At 43.4% G+C, this 13,492-nt stretch overlaps 1 protein-coding gene across 2 annotated transcripts in view; it reads left to right on the top strand.

Annotated features, from left to right (window-relative positions):
* The window catches only part of nova2 (NOVA alternative splicing regulator 2), an 87,473-nt gene extending 74,187 nt beyond the window's left edge, over nt 1-13,286 (top strand). For both annotated transcript variants that reach the window (XM_084950770.1, XM_084950771.1), the window contains one exon: nt 733-13,286. In XM_084950770.1, coding sequence (XP_084806896.1) covers nt 733-1,755 — 1,023 coding nt within the window. In that variant the 3' untranslated portion in view covers nt 1,756-13,286. The remainder of the gene's footprint in view (nt 1-732) is intronic.
* The last annotated feature ends 206 nt before the right edge of the window (nt 13,287-13,492 follow it).

The following is a 13,492-nucleotide window of genomic DNA, read 5'->3' as shown; positions in this document are numbered from 1 at the left end:
TCTCTCTCCCGCTCTCTCATCCATCCTTCCCTCCCACTCTTCATCTCCTGTTCTCTCACCAACTCGCATTTTGTCTCTTCTCTTCTTTTGCTATTGTGTACCAAAGTAATAAAGAAAAAAAAACACTCTTTAGTCATTATCTGCTCCTGCACAGTCCATATTATTCAGTGGCTGTGTCAGCTCTTTCTCCTTTCAGGACATCTTTACACTGTTGACACACATTCACGCACAAACACAGCGCATCAGAAACTCTCCTTCTTCCTCTCTGTATTCAGACATCGTTCAGTCTCAGTTCATCTCTTCTTTGGATCTCTTTGTCTCCCGTCCTTTATAAGGACACCTCTAAAGACAGCTCCCACTGTTTTGCATCTCGCAAACAGGAGCCTTCATCATCCGTTGTATAATGTTGTCTTCATTTTATAATTCCACTGAATTCAAGATGGGATGTTATCATGCATGTGTAATCGTAACTTCACAGGTGAGACATCGCCTCGTTTCCCTCTCTGCTGAACATGAACAGTGTAAAACATCAGGAACATCTCTCTGTAACACTGATAAACACATTTGTATAGAAAGACTGACTTTATACTTCCCTTTGGGATTGTAGCGGAATTAATTGCCTGATCAATAAAGAATCAAATCTATCACTTATATTTCTGCTGGGTAAATGTACTTTAAAACGTCGATAACTAAGTAATAACCTATCTCTTTTTTTGCCCAACCTCCCACCAGGCCAAGCTGATCGTCCCCAACAGTACAGCAGGATTGATCATTGGTAAAGGCGGAGCTACAGTCAAGGCAGTGATGGAACAGTCTGGGGCGTGGGTCCAGCTATCCCAGAAGCCAGAAGGTATCAACCTGCAGGAGCGTGTGGTCACCATCAGCGGCGAGCCCGAACAGAACCGGAAAGCAGTGGAGATCATTGTCCAGAAGATCCAGGAGGACCCGCAGAGCTCCTCGTGCCTCAACATCTCCTACTCCAACATCACAGGGCCAGTCGCCAACTCCAACCCCACCGGCTCACCGTACGCCAACTCAACCGAGGTCATGCCAGCTGCCGCAGCCGCTGCCGCGGCTACGGCTTCTTCTCTGCTCGGCCAGGCAGGCTTGGCTGGGGTTGGAGCCTTCCCAACCACTATGTCCAGCCTATCAGGCAACGACTTGCTCGCCATCACTTCTGCCCTCAACACTCTGGCCAGCTATGGTTACAACACCAACTCTCTGGGCCTGGGGCTCAACCCTGCTGCTGCTTCAGGGGTTCTAGCCGCAGTAGCGGCTAATGCAAACCCAGCAGCAGCTGCTGCAGCTAATTTGTTAGCATCCTATGCCAGCGATGCATCCACCAGCGCTGCTCACCCTGCAGCCAGTCTTGGAGGCTTCTCTCTGGGATCCCTAGCTGCTGCTACAGGGGCCACCAATGGTTACTTAAGCGCTGCTTCACCACTTGTGGCATCATCTCTACTGGCCACAGAGAAGCTAGCAGAAGGAGCAAAGGAAGTGGTTGAGATCGCTGTGCCAGAAAACCTAGTGGGAGCCATTCTGGGGAAAGGAGGGAAGACGCTAGTGGAGTACCAGGAGCTGACCGGCGCCAGGATCCAGATCTCCAAGAAGGGCGAGTTCATTCCTGGAACTCGGAACAGGAAGGTGACCATCACAGGTTCCCAGGCCGCCACACAGGCTGCACAGTACCTGATCAGCCAGCGAATCACCTACGAGCAGGGGGTACGCGCCACCAACCCACAGAAGGTGGGCTAAACCTGACAGCCGATGAGAAACGAGGAGGAAAAGAGGAAAAAAAAAGAGTGGGGGCTTGGGGGAGGAGTTTAAAAAAAAGTGAGAATGGAAAAAGGAGAGGAGAGCAAGAATGTCGGAAGGAATCGTTCGCACCGTTTTCTTCTGCGTGTTTTCAGTATTCTCTATTAAAAAAAAATTTTTTTGACGCAAAGCAAAAATGTGCTGAGAAGACGAGGAGGGAGAGGAGCGAGTTATTACGCTGAAAAACCAAGAAAAAAATGTGCAAAATGTAAATAAGGTTTTATTACTTAACGTCTTGACCTTTTGGGATTTTTTATTGTTTTGTTTATTGTTTTGTTTCGTTTAGTAAATTAAGCTGTCTGTTTGTTTGTGTATTGTGTGGACAGAGCTGAATGCCATGTAGACAGGCCGACTGCCTGAGAGGCTACAGGAAGTGGGGGGATGGGGGGAAGGGCATGGGTGCGGCAAGGCGGAGGGTTGGGGTTTACAGGGTTCAGCCCTCCACCGCCCCCGAACCCAATACGGAAACAACCCTTAGCCCTCCCTCCCCCTGCAGGCCACACCCATCACCCTCCAGTAGGGTTTTTGTTTTTTCTTCTAGGAGATTTACCCCAAACCCCTCGCCCCACCTCCCTTGAATGCCCCTCTCACTTTTTGCTCCCCTGACCCGCCCCTCTCCCTTTTACAAGGGTTTTATAACAAACAAGACTGCAAACCTCAGCCTGGTGTGCGAGAGAAGAAATGCCCTTAACTCCTCCCCCACCGCCGACACCTTCTATTACTTCACCCGCATATGATCGTACCTCCCTCCTCGTCCCCTCGGCTGGGAGATGAAGGGTGAGGTGAAATTGGGCAGAGGTGCGGGGAAAGAGAATCAACCGGGCACTTTTTTTTTCTTTTGCACACCTTCCCATACCTGTGATGTATCCCACAAGCAGTGCAGCGCTGCAGGGGTGTTACAGCATGTGACGCCCACCCCCACGTGTGGCTCTAACGTCTCAGATAGAAAGGCGAAGCGCACGCCGATGACCTCACATAGTGAAAAACCCATAAACGACAAGAGCGATACAGCGCAGGCTGCAGCAAACACACAGGATCTATGGCATTTTTTGCAGTCTGCTGTGATAATTCTATTAACTATATTGTCGATATAGGAATCATTACCTTCGTCATTATTTATTAATGAGTTCACCCATATAAGGCTCAGTTGTGTTTTTTTTTTTTAATCTGTGAATTCAGGTTGACATGAATGTAAATGAGACTATTTTTGATTTGATTCTTTTGTTTTAATTTAAGTGGATTGAAGATGAATAGTAATGTCACATAGTGTAATATATGTCTTATTTAAGTCTAGTAAGAAAGCCACCCCAGGCGTTAGGATCATTACAGTGAAGGATCACCTTATATATCCAGTCAAAGAACAGAACAGGGAACACACACAGACACGCACACGTTTTCACACTGAAACAGAACATTATGATGCCATATTTGGTGCTAGAAAAGGGAAATCACCATATCTATGATGCAGACTGCAGTAAGACTTCTAGATTAGCAAGAAAAGCTCTAAACCTCTCGTACCACAGGCTGCAGTGCAGCTAAATTAACCTACCTGGTTATCATGCTTAGCTCCTAGCTCATGCTGCAAAAGATCACTGCTGTTTATATGCCCTGTTGCAGTTTGCCTGCATTGTAAAGTTGTAACTAAAATGAATAATCCAGTTGAACTGAAACTAATTCTCAGATAAACTGCTGCTCGGCCTGTGGACGCCCGAACCCTTCGGATTAACCCAAACCACAGACTAGATAGAGTGAGAGCAATTAAGACTAACAAGATACTACTGAGAAATGCAAACATTTAGTCGGAGGTAACACTGAAACATGACAAAGGAACATCGTTTATCTGGGGTCCACTGCTGAATCTGCAAGCCTCGCTAGTAGATTTGCTTTTTTACGGCAGCGTGCATATCAGTAATGGAGATAAATAGGCTCACTGACCTTTGCTCTTATCACGCATCCGTCCAACTGCCAATGAGATGAAGGGCAGATGAGAGATTTTTAACATATGTCCTGGGAGCTGAGCTCATTTCTGCCTCTGGCAAGCTGTAGGTCTCCCTCAGAAACGGATTTACTGCCCACTGTAGACCCAAGAGGCTGCTGAAGATGCTGTTGTTTCTTCTGTTGTTGAGTTTTTTTGTTTGTGTTGTGTTATTTTTGTCTGTTTTTTTTAACAATCGGAGTACACTGAATTTTTTTTGTCTTAATGCACTGTGAAGCGAGGGAGAGTTTCTCTCGACCTATGAGGTCAGGGATGTGTGCTATAGATGGCATTGTTGACTGGATGGTTTTTTGTATGGCAGGGAAAAAAACACGCATATATGAAATATATGTAGAATGCATATGAAGAACTTCACCGGAAATGCACATCATATCTGAATATTGATGGAGGTGAAAGAGACTAGGTCGATGAAGAGGATCAATCAATTGAGGTCAATTAGATCCTACTTACCTGTTATCTTGGAAAAGTGTTTCGTAATTAGGGGGCAGGATGTTGGGGAGTGTTAGGTGTCCAGTAGTAGATTAAAGAGACTGGAACAAATTCTAAATTCAATATCCTATCGCAGCTGTGTCTTTCTCACGTACTGCACGTCCAACAGGCAAGTCCCTGGACAGAGATTTAATTCTAACAGTAGCTGAAGTATGACGGAATGTAAAAGGCCAAAAATGAGGAGGGGGTGCATTTGATTTATTGACCTAAAAGTCTGGTGAGGGGAGGGAACACCTCTAAGACTAAACAAACAGACCTTTTGATTCTTTTGAAACCAATCTGACCCAAAATCCTCCACTGTGCTTTTGAATGTGTCACTCTCTGTTGGAGCGCCAGTGAGGGTTTATCTCCACAGCTTGGTAAGGAGGCTTCTTTACTCCCATCTAACACCATCCACACTCTCCTCACCCTCCCACCCGTCCTCAGTTTTCCAGTGCACTCCCATCCTGACACCCCCTCTCCTCCTACCACATCGCTCCATGGGTGACTATGTCTGGTGTTACGATCAATGCATGTCTGCTGCTTGCCCCGACAAACGCCACAGATTGAGCCTCCTCGGGCAGCTGAGGCTCGGGCCACCAAATGCGACACCATCAGAAAATAACCACGCCCGAAGAGGAAGTCATAGCTGGCAGGGCACAGTGCATAAACACTCTTATTTGTAGTTTGTACTTCATAACAGTGACGAGATACATTACTAGCTTGGAAAACATTGCACAAACACACACATATTTTGAGGGAATAATTTCTCTTTGATAGGGTTTGACTGGATTTTATTGCAAAACCTCATAAAAGATCACAGGAAGCCAGTGTGCTTTTGCTCTGCTATGGAAATATACTGTGCTGAATGCATTCAGTAGGCTGATTTCCATTTTATTTAGAGTAAGATTTGCCTTTTTTCTGCAGGTAGACTCATTTATGGACTTAATATCTATTGAGCAATTTTGGAAAATAATTTTAGGTTTGTTGGTCAGACAAAACAAGCAATTTGTCACATGTAGTTGTTTAGCGGAAACAATAATTACTCAGGTAATTTAAATTAAGATTTTGAATGCTAATTAATTGAAAGTCTTGTGGCCGTGTTTCCTCCCCCTGCTTTGGAAAGCGTGCATGCAGCACAGTATGTTTACAGTGGCAAAACTGCACTGAAATTTCTTATATAGGTGCCATTTGATTTAATACTTTAATTCTTTTTTATCTTATTAATTAAACCTTAGGATGACTGTCTTTTACACAGCAGCTAATCTCTTTAGTTATCATAACGTTGGGGGATTGAGATAAAATGTGACAAGTACTAGAAGCAATACATGTTGTGTCGTCCCGTCCCTTATCCTCTGTGTGCCGTAGGAGCTTTTGGATTTACCCGTAGATGTTGAATAGGTTTACACGAGTAATTTCTTTTTCAATTTGTGGAAGATGCTGCTATTTAATAATAATAACAAGAAAAAAAATACAAGGTAAAAACATATCGAAATCTGTCCTTTAGCTGGAGAGGCTAGTTGCAAGCAGTGTAATACACGCTCTGTTATAAGCTGACAATAAGTTAATAAGAGCATAATTTTAACCTGAACAAGTAAAACCTGTGCCAAAACAGAACTGTAAATGTGTTGATTTAAATCACATTAGGTAAGAGGAGACATACTTTTATATTAAGAAAATGTGAAAAGTGCCAAATGAACCATATTTATAAATCAATACATAGGAAGGGGGTCAGTTTTTGAGAACTAGGTACACTAACAGACAAAGCGCTTCAGTATAGCAGTTTGTTCAATCCCTCTTCACTCCTGCCACAAGACGAGGGACCGCAATGTTAGCCAAGTGTTAGCCTGTCCTCTGGGAACTACTCTTCCCAGGATGCAACAGCACTATGACTCTGGGGCTAGAGTATCAATATAGTGATAGGTTAGCATAATAATGCTAAAAAAAAATGTGACTAGATAGCATTCTTAAACACAGCCTTTTATAGTTACGATGAAGATGTATTTTGTGGAAATAGATGTTATCTTTTTTGCACGTCTATATTGCATGATATCAAAGTGAAGCGTGGACAAAAAAAAAAAAATCAAAGAAACAAAAAAAAGAAAAACCATTTAGGAAGTGTGTGTTGTTCATTTTTCGGAGACAAATCTTTGCATGCCGATAAGGGTAGAGCATTTTGGTATTGTTTTACACGCGTTCAGATGTTCGTTGTTTTTCGATGCAGTCGCGTCAAGTCCCGGTCCACCTGCTGCAGGTGAAGACGATGTTTGATTTCGATGTCACGACCGAGTGAGTATTTTGTCGCTAAGCTGTCTAACCTTCCTCAGAGGGATACGAACAAAACTCTCGAACAAACCTAAGACTATTTTGCTACTTGTTGAGCGAGCTTGGACTAAACGCTTCTCAGTTCCTACTTAACTTTCGAACAATTTTTTGAAGAAAAAAAAAATCTGGATTTATTTTCAAATGATAGACTGAGATTGTCCATGAATGTACTCACCTCTCCATAAGTTTGCATATCACTCTTCTGACCACTGGCGTGCAGTAGAGGCTTACATGTGTTTTAGTGTGTCTTTGTAATCTAACCTTACTAACCCCTCGACGCACTCTGTCAGGCTCTCAGTATTAATATGTTGTCTGTCCTTTGAGCCCCCACGCTCTGAGCTCTGGCTTGTCTTGTCATTGAATTGCACCTTATTGACCTCAAATATGACATGGAGCATCTCTGGTCCCGCCCCTCGTGGTCGCGAGAGACTCGTAAAGAGAGACAGTGTGTGAGAAAGAGGTGAAAGCTCCCCTCCCTTACTTTTAAATCCAAAATAACGCACAGACACACTATGCTGTGTGCTGCACCGCCTGCCTCCCTCGGGTGACTCGCTGCAGAATTTGGGACAGATTGTGTTTTCACTCCCTTAACATGCAATCCAAGGCTCTGATCTCGGGGAGAGAGAGAAAAAACAGCACTGAACATTGCCAGTGTGGGTTTTGAATCCTGATCCCCCTCCTCCCCTCTCTCTCTGTCTCTCTCTGTCCTAAGTTTCCCAGTTCAGTTTAATTAGATGCCATTGGCTTCGGTGTCAAATTTTTTTGTTTTTTTGCCAAAGTCTCTCTCCGGATTTGCAGTGCGGTCATGCTTCGTATACTGACAGATGTTGTCATGGGAAGTGGCCCGCTGTTCACAAAACTAACTGAGATGGGGAAACGATCGGGATTTCCATTATTGCTCCTCAGTGACACGTTTGCACTAAACCTTCTGCTGTTACAGTGCACGGCACGCCGAGCTGAGGTGGGGGTCAGTGTGCGAGACTACTGTAGATGGTAGCCTTACTGTAGGTGTTCATTCAGCATTGTATTTAGATGTGCATGCTCCTCTCTCTCTCCCGCCCTCTGAGTTTGTCTGCTTTAGGCCCGCTCCGTGGTGTCTGTGTTGCGGCGTAGCTCCTAGCCATGTTTTATTCATGTCTTATTTTTGTTGGCTTTTGTTTTTACTGTAACGTGTAGAGGAATGCAAACTCAATTCTAACCTGCTCGCCAGGTGACCTCATTGCTTCTCAGTGGGTGTGTGGCTCTCCGACATAGTCCCCAGCTCTTGTTTTCTGCCCCCCGCCTACCCTCCACCGCCACGCCTACCTCCACAAACCCACTCTCACCCACACCCACCACCTTTTCAAAACAACATCTAAGACATCTTTTGGGACCCCGCTCCCCACCCCCTTTTCCACCCTTCTTCCTCCCCCAACTCGGGCCCCATCGAAGCACCAGCAACTGTAGACTGCATTTGTCATATCACTGTTTTTCTGTTCCTTCTCTCGTTTCTCTGTTTATTTTTTTCCTGGTTTTGATTTGTACTGTATGCTCTAACCCAAACCAGTTTTAACAAAATGCCATTTTCTGTATGTAGCCTGTTTACCCTACTCCACCCCCACCCCCCTACACACACACACACACACACACACACACAAACACAATATCCTCCATGCCCTCTTTTTTTGCACTTTCACTGCCCACTCCTCCTCCTCGCCCAAACATACACACACTTTCCTCCTCCGCCTCCCACGAGTCTCTTCTCTCGAGTGCCAAAATAGAACAGAGAGGAAAAAAAAGCAAAACAAAACAAAAAAAAAGACAACAACAACAACTACTACTACCATTCCAAGCGTTTCTTTGAGTTGTTCTTGTGTGTCGGACATCCATCCTGGAAGCACCCATGAAGCCAGCATGCTCCGCCCTCATAACATGATGTCGCTCATGACGCCTCAACTGAACAGCACCTTGCCCCCCACCACCACCACCTCCTCCTCCTCCTCCTCCTCCTCACCACCCCCACAGAGCTAAACCCGACAAGGATTAACCCTTCTGCAGGTTGGCTACCTACCTACTGTCCTGCCTCTCAACCTACCTTAAAAAAAAAAGCCCTACCGCTCATGCCAGCTGCTTTCCTAATTCTGTCATTTCTTCAGCCTGTGGGACTTCATTGATTGTGTGCCATAGTGTTGGGGGCACCTTTCACTCTCCTCACCTCCCCCTTCTTTCTATACCCCCACCCCACCTTTCTCTCTCTCTCTCTCTATAACCCCTCTCGCTCTCGCTCCATTTGATTTTTCTCGATGGGAAAGATTAAAAAAAAACCTCCATTTTCTAATGATGATTTTTTTTGTTGTTGTTTAACATCCAAACCACGCACGCCGACACATGCACCGCCCCCAGTGCAGTGGTGTGGGGAGTGTTTACGCACCGTCAGCTGCGCAGCCATCCTCTGTCTTCTTGAACTTTTTGAACTTTCACCCCCTCATGAACTTTATTGACCTTCTTCCTCCTCCTCCTACCCCCCTTCTGTGTTCATCCAACTGTTTGGACGATAACTCTCCATTCCATCCCCAAAACCTCTCTGAGACTGTGCAATGCTAGCTGATATGATTGGATTTTTTTGTTTGTTTGTTTGTTGCTCACCATTGGGGACAGTTCTCTGAGCTATAAGTCAAAAAAGAACAAAAAAAAAAAACATATGAAAGGAAGAAAAAAAATATTTTAAAAAATGCAGACAAACAAAAAAAGGATAAAACACTAAACAATTGTTTCTCCACAATTTCATTTTTTTTCTCTCTCATTGTAAATATTTTTGTCAGATTTTTTGCCGAGGTGTAAAGAGAGAAGTGTTGAGCAGAAAGGGGCGGGCAGCATAAAGAGAAACTAGTGGACGCGGTAGACGATCGTAACACTTTTCATCCTCTGTATCCGATACTTAGGTCTGCCTGTATAATCAGCTATGCTAGTTCTACTGTGTTAACCTGTGCTGTTGTTATTAGTGTTGATTTACCTACTGTATTCGCTGTTTAGCGTTCATGTCGGCTAGCCAACTTTTTAGATAAGTGTGCTCATCAAATAGTAATACTAATCTTGAGAAATAGTCCGAGCCATTCTCAACGTAGGCTTGCTTTTGTACATTTGTTGATGTTTCTTAACAGTGAGTTGTAGTGGCACTAGTATCTTTTTAATCATCAAGCCATAGTGATTGAAAACGCTTGGTCATGTTAGAGACATATCATCGTGGAAGACGGCTCGACTCAGCTCCTCCAAGTCGGAGAAAGAAAAACAAAAACAGGGAGGCGGAGACGGAAAATTGAAAAACAAAAGAAGATGAAATTAAGCTCCTCCCGGGCTACAAAACGAGGAAGATGAGCTGCTAACTTTTGTGCAATACAGTCCTAGTTTACATAACATAGAAGGATAGTTTAGAGATGATTAACCTCTGCAGGTGCCGCTCAACCACTCCGCTGCCTGCAGAACCAAACTTGTATCATATCTCCATATTTCGCCTCCACATCAAAGACATGTTGAAACTATTAAAGTGACTGTGTGAGATTAGACTCCACCATTTCATTGCATTGCTCTGAGCTCCACTCTTGATTTATGCTGCCTGCCCCATTGCCCTGAGAACACCACATGAGCTATTTATTTCTCAGACTATTATTATTATACTATTAATAAATAACAACACAACGAGAAAAAGGGAACGACTGGAAAAAGGTGAATTAATATTATAATTGTTTTGTTTTTATTTTTAGTATTTAGTGGTTGCTTTTAACAACATTCATTAACTGACTTAAAGATTACTGAATATTTAATGTAATTGTAGCATTGTGTTTGTAAAGAGAAAAAAACCTAGTGAGTTGTGTTTCTTGACTTGTGGATTACCAGTGAAGTGGGCAATCTAGTGCTAATATATATGAGGTCTTTTTTTAAGGATTCTTATTTTGCGACAGCAACAGCAGTCATTATAAATGTTCATTTTAGCATCACCTGTCTTCCGTTGTCTTATTCTTCACCTTCCACCACACTCTGCATCATCACAGTAACACATCGCAAGTCTGAGGGTGGGGACCGAATGTGTGTTTGGGTGAATCGAGGTGCGCGCGCGAGGGTGTGTGTGAGCAGCGTGTGTCGTGAATGTGCGTAAGTTAACGAACCTGTGTTTATTTGTGTGTCTATGCAAAATATGGTGCACATGTGCTTGTATCTTGCGTGTCTGTCTGCTCACACGTGTGAATCTGCGTGCGTCTGCGTGGATGTGTGTGTGTGTGCGATTGTTGGGTCTGTGAGGGGGGGGTTCGGGGTGGGTGTTGTGTCCAGTGTCCACCAAAAGCTAAAACTTGTCAGGCTTCCATACTTCCTGATGGAACCTCCTGACGTTATAGCTGCAAACCCTCATCATGTGATCTGACTCAACTCGACTGTCCATAACCCCTTCAGTCACCTGACCAACCAAATCAACCAATCACTGTCCACCACTACCGCCTTCCCCCTGCGCCATCCTTTGCTGCACACCACGTCAGCCCCATGTGATGTTCTCCATTGATAACATACTACTGTCACAATCTACTGTTACATGCTGACAGATCTGGGGATAAATACGCTTGCTTTCGTTCATTCGAGGTGTTTTCACCTTTGAGATTATTACTAAGCACTCCTTAAATCAAGGCAAGTGTCCCTCAGGTTGTTTGACTTTTAAAGGATCAGTTCACCCATATTTAATGTTTGCCCAACAAGTGCAATATCTGTCAATAATTTATGCTCCAAAACGCTGGAGGTGAATGGAGTTAAGTCCGTGGTGGTGCTCACAGCATTAAAAATGCATATGTAAATTTAATTCACATTTGTGTGCTTATATTTCTGAGGAAACCACAGCCCTCGCTGCAAACAGCTTTACTGTAGTTTCTGGGACTGATAAGTCAAAACACCACGTGAGTCAAAAAGACAGGTGCTGTCTGCCCATCTAAAAAAATTTGAATGTGACTTGAACAGTTTGGGAGATTTTAGCTGTACAGAAGTCAGATTTCTCTTAAATAATAATGAAGGAGATAGGCTACATTTACCAAATAACAGCAATGTCCTTCTCTGTTATACAAGAAACTCCTTGTGAATAATTTTATGTAGAAAATATTTTCTCTCTGCCAAACTACACCTGCTAACTGTGGAAGGAAACGTGCATCTACCTGTGACAAGACATTCGAAATGTTAACTTCAGCTGAGCTGTGATGATGGTTAGCTACATGTTTCCTTTAAGTGGCAGATATAGTTCCATAGAAGCGAAATAAAAATTACATCAAAGATAATAAAGATAATTTTTTGTTTGTTTTTTAGTAATCTTTTCAAACTCTAAGAAAATAGCACTCGACAAGTACAAATTTGGATTTATAACATTAAAATTTTGAGGTACATAACTTGAAATGTTGAGATGATAACCCAGCCTTGCAAAAATAAATAAATCAGCAACTTAAACAGGCTTCAGTAGTTACTGCTGTGGTGTCATCCAATCATATTTTTTGGTTCCTTGATCACCACAGCCCGGGTGCCGTGTAGTTTTATTACACCGAAAAGCTGGTATCTCAAAATTGGGCAGCTTACACCAAATAAATCGAGATGGATAAATAACTCTACGGCCCAAAATGTCAATTTGATTTTGAGAAGAACTGTACCTCTAAGTAAGAAACTATTTCTTGGATAGCTTGGATGAACTGACCCGTTAATCAGCCTGAGGTGGACTTGTTCTGTTTAATTTCTTCAGCGTCATTTAATGAAATTTAGTTTGTTTTCCCCAGAACTGCATAATACATTTCTACTGTTCATACTACTGTACGTGCTGCATACTACCTTACCAGGTCAGAATCCACCTTAACCTGTCTCCATGCCAACCACAGAGGAGCCAGTTGCATGGCAACCGGCTTCCGCCACAACAAAACAACCTACCAACCAGCCATCTTTCTCAACTGATGAGGCCACGCCCACCTGACTATGATCGCTCCGTAGAAGAAGAGATAGAGGAAGAGAGAGGATAGGAAGAAGGGATGACAGATGAAAGAGATGTAGTTGTGATTCTCAGGGTGTCTTATATAGATCTACTGTTTAGTCTGTTCTCCAGTCTCTCACTGGTGTCCTGTTGCCCCTAACTGAGCCCAAAGACGATCATGTCCTCCTCTGATAAAGTCCTTGTTTGATTGACTACTGACCAATTCCTCTCCATCAGTTGATTGATAGTATTGATTGACCAATTCTCTTGAGAGCTTGAGCTGAAAGAAGCTCAGCACTGTAACTAATGTTTACAACCCAAATGAGACCAACAACGCTGTTGAAAGAATGTCTAGGACTTAAAAAAAAAGGGAAAAAAAAGAAAAAAAGAGAGACAAATCTCTGAAGAGTACTTATTTCTAAATGATGGAACTTTTCGCTTACTTTCTATGTGACATGAGGTAATGTAATTTTTTTCAGTCATTGCATGTGACTATTTTTATTTGCAATGAAACTGTTAGAATGGATGGTACATTTGTGACGTCAGTGCAACGTTCAGACACCGACGCTAGAAGTCAGCCGGTGTCTACTAAGTGTTTTCATGTCGCCGTGAGGAGTGCTTATGGACCAATGAATGCTAAATGTGTGACCATACAAAGCTGTAAAGGTTTTGTTTATTTGTACATGGTTATGGGTAAAATAAACCATTGAAGCAAATTAACATCTTTAGTCTTAAGGAGTAAGCCCTCACACGTTTATTTGTAAAGTCAGTGCCGAGAAAGGTACTTTGGATAATGCAGTTGAGGTAAGTTTCAACAGTTAAAGCTGGTGATGTGCTTCCATTCAAACACTCGGAGGGCTCGGTGTAGTTGTGTCAAAGTGTTAGAGAGGGTCAAGAACGAAAGAAAATCAGGGTCCGATCCACTT

The sequence above is a fragment of the Perissodus microlepis genome, chromosome 14, assembly GCF_051167445.1.
Source record: "Perissodus microlepis isolate ML-2025 ecotype Zambia chromosome 14, ASM5116744v1, whole genome shotgun sequence".
In the NCBI taxonomy this organism is placed as follows: domain Eukaryota; kingdom Metazoa; phylum Chordata; class Actinopteri; order Cichliformes; family Cichlidae; genus Perissodus; species Perissodus microlepis.
Note: the sequence above shows the minus strand (reverse complement) of the source record. Positions and strands in the feature narration are given on the sequence as shown.